Source organism: Columba livia, chromosome Z (assembly GCF_036013475.1).
Source record: "Columba livia isolate bColLiv1 breed racing homer chromosome Z, bColLiv1.pat.W.v2, whole genome shotgun sequence".
Taxonomy (NCBI): domain Eukaryota; kingdom Metazoa; phylum Chordata; class Aves; order Columbiformes; family Columbidae; genus Columba; species Columba livia.
This window is the reverse complement of record NC_088642.1, coordinates 15,639,682-15,651,262: the sequence shown is the minus strand read 5'-3', so window position 1 is coordinate 15,651,262 and position 11,581 is coordinate 15,639,682. Positions and strand designations below refer to the sequence as shown.

At 41.4% G+C, this 11,581-nt stretch overlaps 1 protein-coding gene across 4 annotated transcripts in view; it reads right to left on the bottom strand.

Moving 5' to 3' along the window:
* The window catches only part of IQGAP2 (IQ motif containing GTPase activating protein 2), a 131,698-nt gene that overhangs the window by 109,255 nt on the left and 10,862 nt on the right, over positions 1 to 11,581 (bottom strand). For all 4 annotated transcript variants that reach the window (XM_065047367.1, XM_065047369.1, XM_065047368.1 and 1 more), the window contains exon 2: positions 991 to 1,090. In XM_065047367.1, the coding sequence (XP_064903439.1) occupies positions 991 to 1,090 (100 nt within the window). The remainder of the gene's footprint in view (positions 1 to 990; positions 1,091 to 11,581) is intronic.

Here is an 11,581-nt window from a genome sequence, read left to right as displayed (position 1 = left end):
CCTGACTGTAGTATGCTGGGTTTCTCCATTCTAAAGATCCTATGGTTTCTCATCACGCTGAGGTTTCCCAGCTTGCGCTACTAACCAGAATTCAGCTTTCCTTTTCTCTACAGAAGTTCCTAAGAAACCCACCCAACAGAAGTTCAGGACTAAAAACATCATCTTAAGACAGAACAGGATCAAGACACTTAACACTGGTGCCCAGAACATAACAGGCACCTTTGAAAAATGCTGACCATGATGAATGTAAAAAATGCTTTTACTTGTGATAATAGCAGCACCTCAAGCTCCTCCAAAATCACAAGGATATTGCACATTGTTTCCTTGCTCAGTAATTATGAAAATATTGTTGAATATTTGTTTTGAGAATGAAATGTACACAGCACGGTACATTAGCACAAAGGTGAGAAAATCCCTGTGCACTTGCAGATCAGTGCTTTGTCACAAGCTGTCACTTCAAGAGATTATTACTCCTGACCAATGGCTGAGAGGAACTAAAAGAGCAGAGTCCAGGTTACCTTGTTGCCCTGCCTGCACTTACCGCTGAAACATTAAAATTATATGGGCCAACAACCCAGTAAAAGCCCATGTGATTTTCTGTCATCTTAGCAACCTGAGTTACTTCAGGAGCACTAGTGCCAAGAAGGGAGCACAACCACACAGCCAGGAACAAAAGACTTTCCCAGTGAGTCACATAATCCCAACTCAGCTTCTCACAAAACCACAGCCTTAGATTTTAGCACCCAGCCCCTGCTTTCGTTGAAGAGTCACTGCACTAACTATGAGGACATTGTTTTATTTTAAAATCCTTCTTTGAATTAAACATTTATTTTGGACATCAGTTTCTCATACTGAATGCTATAGAATTCCAACATTAAGTTAAACCAAGTAATTCAAGAATGTAAATTAAAAGTTACAATGCTCGAGAAAACAACAAGCCTGAACTTCCATATTTAAAGGCCAGGTATAAGCTTGCTTTCCTTTACTTACCTTTTTGCTTCTTCTAAGTGGCACAGATACTCATAAGCAATGTTCTGACGCCTCCTCTCATCCATTTCCTCCGCTGAAAGCCTTTCATCATCCACAATAGCTGCAAACAAAAACCCATATCAGGTTACACACATGTCAGAAGTGATTCTTAGAGTGATTTTACTGAGAACCTCAGCAAATTACTGCAGAAAAGAAATTAAAATAGCCAATGCTCTTCCTCCAAAAAGGCCTTTACAGCACAGTGGACAAAGATACTTAGATCACCAAAAAGATGCCATTTTCTGTACAGTGAGTTCATCAAGTTTCACTTCCTCAAAACAAAGCTTGTATTGCTCTTTGCCCATTTCCTGATTTGGGGGCAGGGTGGAGCACTCACACACATGGGGCTGAGGATGGTAGCCAACGGAGTTCCAGCTTACATACCCTCAGAGGAGTCTGAGGACTTTTTCTTGAAAGCTTAAAGTGACCAGTCCATAGAGCAGCCCCAAGCTAAGCAAAACCTCAGCAGTAGAGATGAAGACAACAACACACTGCAAACATATCTTAACAGCAACTTGGGAACCAGCTCTGGGTCCAGCAGCCCACAAGACTGCAACAGACTGAGCTGCCTCCCACAGATGGGGGTGATGAGGGCTTTAATTCAAGTGACAAGCTGTGGTTTTCACACCCCTAATTACCACTGCAACCACACTGCCTCCCATAAAAATACTCACTCAGCTTAAGGATGACACTGTGCACATCTCCAGCTTCAAACAACCCTAGTTATTAACAGCTAGTAACCCATGACCAGTAACTCGCTTTTTGTAGGGTACAGAGGGACTCTGTGAGCAAATCTACAGTTCTTCCAAATATTTATAGCAATTAACCTGAAGGACCATATAGTACTGCTGACTTTGAGTTTCAATCACAGCATGTAAGGCTTTTGGAAACAGCCTTCAGCATAAACCACTTACCAAAATGACCCCCTATTTGTGTGAGCAGCTGCCAGAAGAGCTAACCCTGCCCTCCTTCATGTTTCTCAGTCACATACTCCCATCACCTCTCATGTCAGAGCCAGCAGAGCTGTGGCTGTGTCGATGAACCAGAACAAGGGGCAGCCCTCATCAAAATGCAGCAGCTACAAAGACACATGCTTCTAGGGAGATCAGGTCCCTGATATGATCTGCTGTGAACCTGTTGGCCAAAGGGAGGACACAGAAACCAGGGCTGGGCCAGCCACTTTCTGCCCATGAGCCGGTTAGCCAAGAACATCAAGATGCATCCTCAGTGAAAACAAACAAAACAAGCTACATATATGAATACCTCTCCTCCTCAAATGCACTGAGGTGCTTTTCCAGATCAACTATCACACAAATTGCACATGCCATGAGCACATTTTCAGCACTTCCCTGACACAGCTGCCTCATGTAGTGTGTAAACACCTTCCAGTAGCTGGTACAGGCAAATGAAGTAAAAGGCAGTATAATAAAGGAAGAAGCTGGGCTTTATAAGAATGTGCATACATTCAAGGTTGTGCCTCAAAAAAACACCCCAGAACAGTAATGATCCTACATGCATCTACTGGGGACACACAAAAATTACACTACTCACCCACCTTTTCAACTGATGCTACCACACATTTGCTAACGTATCATATAGCTGATTTAAGCTTTGTAGTTTCAGTTTCAATCACCACAAGCCTTGATATCTCTCATCTTCCTCTGTTTTTAACATGGCTCTTCCTAATTACCCAGAATTTTCGTACACTGATAAAACAGATGTGTCTTACTCTGAGTCCCTTTTAAGTCTGGTAGCTCTGATAAGTGTGACTCACTCAAAAATGGGCTCTCAGATACTGTAATCAGGTCATCACTTGTTACAAACCAAAACACTACCTTGGAGGCAAACACATGATGCAGGCAGTAGAAAACAGAGTGGCAAACTAACCATGGAGACTTCTCTGCTGCTGCTCTTGCCCATGTCACTGTTGGCACATCCAGAACAGGCTGCTCCCACTCCCTGACACAGCCCCTCTGCTGCAGTCCTGGCTCCCCAAAGCAAGGGAGAAGTATTGATAAGCCACCACACTGAAACTTAATGTCACTTCATTATTCATGACATTGAACTCTATGGACACTTTCAAATGCCACAGCTCACCCTCAGTTATGAGGGCCTCACACATGCCATCAGAGGAGCTCAGCTGACCATCCTAATGGGCTGTGGCTCAGTCAGCCAGGACAGGGCAGCTGATACCAGACCAAGCCATTTTCTCCTATGACACAGGTCTTACGGCCTCCTCCTCTTAGCTCATTAAACAGGCATCTACACCTGCCCTCTAAACAACTCACCATAGTCATAAGCAAAGCAGTGAAAGAGGCATCTTGTCCAACAGCAGGAGTAAGAAAACCACAAAACCCATTTGATAAGTCGTCCAGGAATTTAGCCGAATAACACTAATGATTTACAGTCTAGTCCTGGATCTACACATCCACAGGTCCCTCTCATCCTCAACAGGGACATCCCAGACCGAGAAGCCATGGACAGCCTCAAATCCCTCAAAGTTATTTGCAAATATTGACTCAGAGGGTAGATGAAGTCACTGAAATATTGTGGGACTGTAGTAGTTGTTCTGCTTAGGGAACTCTCCAATAATGGGGGAAAGGTCAAGAAACAAGAACAGGTAACTTGGAGGTACTGAAAAGTGAAAGACCCAGATCCTATCTAGAAGAGATACTGTATCAGCAGCTCACAGGTAGGAAATCCGGCTTCTTTCCTGCCAGAGCCAAAGCATCTCTTTTGAGCACTGAAAACGCAGAGTGCAGGGAGTGCCAGTACCTACAGTGCTTGTGCTGGGAGGAGTCTCTTGCAACACTGGTTTCTGATAAGACAGATTACACACTTTCCCCCTCCAGCACTGACTGGCTTCAAAGTGACAGTGCTATCACATAAAATAAATGGTTACAGACACTTTTAGAAGGAGCAATGACAATCTGTATGACAGAGGTGTCCCACAGGACTCCGCTGCAGAGGAAATTACTTTTAAGACTTTAAAAAACCATGGGTCCTTAAAATCTAGTCTGCTATAATGTTTTTGGCAAAGGCTTCAGACTTTGACTGGAACCCTCCACATAGCTTTCCTCAACTTCAGACAAAAGCCCTATGCATGCAGCTGTCAATCCAGCCACACCAAGTTCAACACACAAACAAGCCTGGTTTGAAGACAGAAACCTCAGTCTTTCTTACTAACAGGGCAAGCATTAGTCATAAGACTGGGAAGATTGATGAAAGAATCAACACATTCCTGCTGTATCAGTAACTTCTTGATAGTGCTCAATTCACAAGGAAAGAAAGTTTTGCAATAAAGGATGTTACAGGGCAGAGTGAGCAGGGCTGGGCTTCACCTGAAGGCCTCCAGCCCACTGGTAAGGCCCAGGTAGGATCTAGGCAGACATTAAGTATTGCTTCTGGGGAGATCCAGATGCCACAGAACAAGGCAAATGCATGCTACATAGGAGCTAAACAGGAAAACAGGCATCTAAAAATGACATCTTACAACCCAGTTAACACATTTTGTGGCTTTTGATTTGGAATTAAGAGGCAAAATGTTCACTCAGAGTGTGTGTTAAGTGTACATCTGTACTACTGACAAGAACTAAAAAACAGCCATGTAGCTAGCCTAAGAGCTCTCCATTTCAATTTGTATGAGATATTGTCACTGTGTTAGCCAATAGTCAATACATACAAAATGTGTGCTAAGACACCACCTTCCCTGATTATAGATATTCCTTCATGGAATAAAAACATTAAAGGAAGAATGTAGGAACACTCCATGGAACAGTGAGCAACATTTCAGCTTAAATTGTCACACCTATTTTTGAACTCTAGTGAGAACATACTTATTCTGGTACTCAGTATGATGCAAAAATTGATTAGATAAATCCTTCCCACAATTACTTAATTCCAAGGTAAAAGTTATGTTCTACTAGCAACTTCCTACATATTCTTGTTCTGCACATCTGTCACTAAAAGAAGTCTGTTTACTAGTGAGTGTTCATGAATTGAGAGATTTGAGCATCTTCTATCAGCAGATGGATCACACATCCACCCTCAGTCTTTGCCTGAAAAACTTCCGTCCTGTGTACCACCATCACACAAGACACAGAAGAACAGGCAAGACAATATCTAGGACTAGTAGACATTTGGGTTTTGATTATGGATTGCAGAAAAACTTCCTGATGTGTCCTGATCCAAGACAGACACTCCAGTTGTTGGCTAATACTTGTAACTTCATCAGCTCTTGAACACGGGTCTGCCAACATAACCCAAGGCACTCCATGTCACAGTCAACATGACACAAGCAGCATTTACTGAGTCTACCTTAGCATTAGTAGGCAACAGAAAAGCTTTTCAACCTTCCAGATTTGAGTAAGTTTTCAGTTACAGAGCGACGGCTTCTGAAGCTGCAATATTACTGAAACTAGTGACAAGCCCAGGTGTGCATGAACCACTGGAACCATGACCTAACTAACAGTGACTGGACAGAGATTCAAAACTTCAAGTTCACATAAGATAGGCTCATTTTACACAAGAACTTTAAAAACAAGGCCTGGCTATGTGAATGTTGTCCAAGTGCAGAGTTAACTCTTATCACAACCATGCCAAGGATTTTGGAGGTCCCAGGGTCACCTAAACAGTCCACATCAACACTGATCTTACTGGATCTCTCCCATTAGTATCTTTATACTTGAGATAACATTGAATAAGAGGTGTTTTACAAGTCTAATTTGCAACAGTTTTCAAATGAACCCATGGATTGCATTTTTAAATGAAGCTAAACTTGAAACTTCTGTAATATGTAACCAAAGAGCATGCAAGGAAAAATAATGTTTGTTTTAATTTTGAATGCAAATTCATGGAACACTTTATAGGGCATAATTGCAAGTTATTCATAGACAATTCCCCAGACAGACAGTTTGTGTTATTTTAAACTGAGACTGGAAAGAAAAAAAAAAATCCCTGCAAAACATGCAGCAGCATTTAAGGCTTCCTTGCCATTCATTTGCACTCATACATATGACTATCTGCAATAATTCAAGAACAGCACATGGCTGCTTCTAGCAGGCAGACACTTTAATAAGGCATTTGCCACAGAGATACCAATAGACTTCTTATGCTGAAGAAGGCAAAGAAAGGAACAGAGGCTTTTATTTCCCAAGGCCGATCCCTCTCAGTTTCCTGCTACCAGAGACTTTTTCCCATGGAAAGTGAGACATGAGTAAGGAGGAGGGTAGCTCTTTTGGCACCACAACAGGGAAGCTTATTACATAGGACATAACAGAGGACGGAGAATAAAATCCTGTTAGGGTGACAGAAAAAGTCAGGATTGAGCAAAAAGAGATACACGAGCATATAGTGTAAAATACAGGAATAAAAGTTTTTCAGAATATTTGAATTAAACACTGACTAAATCACATTTGGCAGTCCCAGCTGTGTGCCATCCTGGCCATGCAGTAAGGAGGGCAGTGCATTGCTCAGTCCACCGGTGAAAAATTCTGCAAATTCTGTCTATCCCAAATCCACACCTTCCTGCCTCCTCCACCTGAGCCCATCCCCACATCCCCAGTATTAGCACATTGAAAAACATTTAACAGAACTATGCTGTAACAGCTGAAAACACAAAAACAAAAGCCAAGCCTCACTTGCACAAAAACTCCTGAATGACACTTTGCTGGCCATAACCAGCCCTGGTGAAAGCTGAGCCCCCATACAACAGGGTCTAGACAGCATCCCATTAATGTCTGCCTGTACCATGAGTACGAGCTGTGAATGTGAAGCATTTGCCATCACAATACAGCACTGTAGTTTCAAGAAAAGGCTAGTTGCATTTTATGTGGTCAAGGTGACTTAAAAGCTTAGGTTATATATATATATAAAAAAAAAACCACACACTAATTTGTCCTAGCATGAAAGAGGCCAATATATTCAGTTGCATATTTTATTCCCAGTAAAATCTGCACTATCAGATACTCAGTGCCCCAGGAGTGCCTGTCCAGGACAGTTCAGCTCCATGGTGACTCCTAGGTTGGCAATTCAGGTGCTGCAACTGAACCAACACCACATCAGCCAGCACCCGTAACTGGAGCAGTTCTGAACTGGTGATGCTCTGAGCCAGGCTCACTGCTGCTTGAGCTGCCCTGACTGCAGTGGGGCAGGAGTTTATGGCACTGTCAGGCAAACAGAAAGTCCATGGATAGGATTATGTGTATAGATATCAGACAAATACTGCTCAGAACTACAGAGGCAAGAGGAGTTTCCTCCTGAGCCTCTGCTCCCAATATCAATTCACAGGTATCTAATGCAACAGTTCACTAAATATGCAGAAGAACGTATGCTGACTTTAACTATATGAACAGAGATCATTCAACAGAATACTAAGAACGAATCAGAGCACAAAACACCTGTTACATGTGTTTGTTAAAATTACAGCACAACACACCTATTACAGGTGTTCTGTTAAGGCATTAGTACCACCAGATCTATGGTTATACTAGAGGACATTTACCTTTTGATGAAAAATGTAAGGCTCTGATCAAACTTTTTTTTATAAATTTCCTGTTAAAGAACACAGTCACAAGCAGCTAGTGCATGTGCCACAACAATAAAACCAGATGGCCTGAGCTTTTTTTCTATGGCTCCAGTGGAGGGAATTCAGTCAATTCCCTGAACATTTGCTCCAATAAAGGGCTCTGGACAAAGGCAAACACTGCCAGCACTCAAAAAAGCTACAGCAGCTGTGAACTTCAAGAGCAGATTCACTTGATAGAATAGACTAATACACTTCATTAAATTATGAGGCTCTTCAGTATGGTATTTTCCAAGTCTTTCCAACATTGAACCACTCTCCCTCTCTCTTCAAAATAGATATGTCTCTCCTAATCTAATTATTACATTGTCCAAAGCATGCAGGCTCAGATTTTCATACAGAAATACATACACACTTTCTGTCCAACAGATAGACATTATCTGCCCTCACAAGGATCTACAAGATCACTGTTCTGGACCAGATCTCACTGCCAGACACTGCGCAAACAGGGAAAACAAACAAAGACCGTTAACATGGGAGTGTTGACAGCAGAAGTCCAGCAAAAAGGCATCCTGATATAAAGTTAAAAATGTTTGCTAAACCAGTTTTTCCCTTCAGCATTCTCATAGAGCCTCATTCTTTTTCATTCACTCTAAGTCCTCCTCCAACCATTTCCTTGAAAAAAGTCCTATTTCACTCATATATCTGCTCCCACAAGTCCAACCACATCCATCTACAGAGACAGAGCAGTATTACAATACATGGACCTTAGGACAATCTTACCAAGGGGATGGTGGTGCAACAGCAATCACAGTCTATGCTCCTGGAGCCAAGCATCAAAACTGGTGTCACAGTCTGTCAAGTTCCAACACTGGCAGAAGGCTGTAGGACTCCTCACATGTCTCAAGATACTCAAATTCCCACAAAGTTAAAAAAAAAAAAATCTCATGTAGCCACACAGACACAAGATAGCTTTGGTATTCAGCACGTAACCACATGTGCTGCCAGAATGTCTGGCGTTCATTTTGCTCCTTATAGGTATACACATCCTTTACTTTCAAACCTCAGCTTTCTATAATACCATCAAGTGAGTCTTTAGTAGAGGCAAAACAAGTAGTTGTAACATTATTTTATTGTATAATGGTACCAGAGTGTGGCCCTCTTTTTTCTAGTAGAGTCCTTTCATGTTGTGGAGAAAAATAACATAGTTCATTTAATCTTAACTTCAGTATAATTCTTCTGTATGTTTGGAAGAACAAGGAGCCAGTAATGGACTGGAAGAATGTATATGAAAATCTAACTCCAAGCAATTTCAGTTAGCTTCAAGTGTCATGATCTACAGTTACAAACATGAAATGTCATTTATCAGCCTATTGCTCAACTACTTCCACCTACATTAAACTGCCAGTGTCACTTCTTCCAGCAATACTTAATGTAACCTGTTAATGAAATTTTAACTGTTTATCTTTGCATACTTGGCTAGCTGGTCACCTCAGTGCACAACAGGTTTCCCCGAGATTCAGGTGCTCAAATGACACCTTTAAAATTCTAGCTCCTTTCTATGAATTACCCAGTTGACCTTAAAACTCTTTACTAAGAAACCTTCTGTCCATGTTCCTGAAAAAGTTCCAAGCCTAAGGAAACACTCATACTGATGAACCTGGAGAGACAATGAACAGCAATTATAAGTTATTTCTTTCCCTTGCAGGCCATCCTATCTACACTTGCATAGTTTAAAAGCCATTAAAATGGCCAAATTTGAAGGCAGCTTGGAAAAGGCTACAGTGGTAAGTAGTCAGTCAAACTGGAAGGTTTGTTTAGGTTCCACACACAACAGAAATTACATTTTTCATGTGGGCTTTTAAAAAGTACTGTTTCGAAAGGCTGGTTGGTCAGATTTGCACATCACTGGAGGCTCAAGCCATTCAAAATAATATTGTACATTCCAGCAGGAATTTCCAACAGGTTTTCATTCTCCAGTGGTTAATTAATGAGAAAACAAATAGTAAAGCACAAAAGGTTCCCTCTGTCAGTTTCATACATTCACTATTTTCTGAAATAAAGAACTTGTGATTAAAATTCCATGTATTTTGACACATTCACCCTTTGCTCCATTCATTTCACTGGAATTACTTTAACCTGTTTGCTTTTTATTAACAATATACATTAACAATCTTCAATTAAAGAAACAGAATTTTACCATATGGATTCCATTTCCTTACATTTTACCTGTTGTGACGTCAGTTCAACTTACACACAAGCATAATGTAAATGAAATAATGAAAAAGGACAGTTTCATATTGCCAGTCAACTAAAGATACACTACTCAACTATGAAAGATACAGAAAAATGTTAGTATCTACAGCACACCTCTTACAGATTACAATCTTGTAATTGGCTTTAGTCAGAAGAAAAATGCTACATCTCTTGCCCACAAATGCCATCAAATTTATTTCTAGCATTAAAAAGTTTATATTTTTCTCTGAAAGAAACTGCAGGTATATCAATAAGTCAAATGCATATGCACACATACATAAAAGGAGGAGTGACTTGTGGAGGATAAAACACTTTGAAGGCTACCCAAAAAGGGTGAAAAGTTCGTCTGAAATGCATTCAAGAAGCTGAAAGCAGAGGCATAGCAAGGTAACAGCAAAATATGTTCCTTCAGCCTTCTGCTGAACCTCAAAGGCAATTTTCATTATGTGTTGTCACATCACCGCCACCTGTGGCCACAACTCCACCCATAAACATTTGTGGATCATGTACAGGGCAGAAAGCTACTGCAGAAGTGGAGTGGAAGAACAGGAAAGAGGTGCTAGAGGCCATACAGAGGAAGGGCAGGGCACAGACTGAACTCACCACACTGGCAGCAGGAAACACCAATTCAGGTTTGTCCACCCCTCACCTGTTTGCACATGTTGATGTTGACCCACAGCTCTATTACACTCCTACTGCTGCCAGTTTGGACAGTTTGCTGTGCAAACAGCAGCTAAGATCACCGCTAGTTAAGTTCTCTGAGACTTACTAGTCAACATGCAGGACCAGAAGAAAGTTCAAGGCTTACCATGGCAAAGGGGGATCCTAGACTGAAGACACTAAGTATGCCTGACAAGAGCCACTGGTGCTTCACTGAAAGGCAAACTAGTTGAAGTCCACAAGGAAGAGCACAAGGAAGTTTTTGGTCCACAAGGAAGTTTTTGGTCACTGTTACTATTCTTCAAAAGACTTATGGCCATTTAAACAGCAACCAATAATGCCCTGAAAATACTACACAGGATTGTTGGTTAAATCAGAAACTTGTTCATTTTCTATCTTGAAAGTGTCAAAAAGCTCATCCGCATTACAGATTGAGACCAGGACAGTAATTTATACACAAACTTGTAACAAATCCCTAACACCTGAAGGTTAGTTAGGGAAGGGCTGTGAGAATGGAGAAAGACAAGAACAAAAGGGACAACAAAAGGAACAGGAGGAGTCAGAGAGAGGGGAAGGGAAGAGCCTCTCAGATTTCCTGAAAGAAGTCCAGCATGATTGCATTGGTTTGGGAGGGAGTAGTTGCCAAATGGATTCAACGTTCAGATAATTGGGATGTTGACATCAAAAAGCTTCCTATCAGCAAACTCGCAGCACAGTAAGCAGCTGGAAGAAATGTGGTAAGGTATAGCTTAGAGAACAAAAAGGAGGATGGCAAGCAGGAATGGTGGAGTGAAAGAAAGAGAACCTGAGGAGAAAGCTGTGACCAAGTGTCACTGAATAACTCATAAGTGCTACATGAGTCTCAAAGTCTGAACCACTGGACTCAGAAGGACTGAAACACCTGTCTAGTAAACACGTAAACAAGACCATTACTTAAACAACAAGGAAATTTGAAATCACCATAAGAAAGATTGCAGTGTAGAAACCCCCAGCCCTGACATCTGGTCTTAATTCTTCCTTTGACAACTCATCATCCCCTGCTCTTTCCTCAGCTAGTCTATTGCAGAGTCCTTCAATTCAGCTCCAAACAAATCATCTGCTTCACTCTTTTCA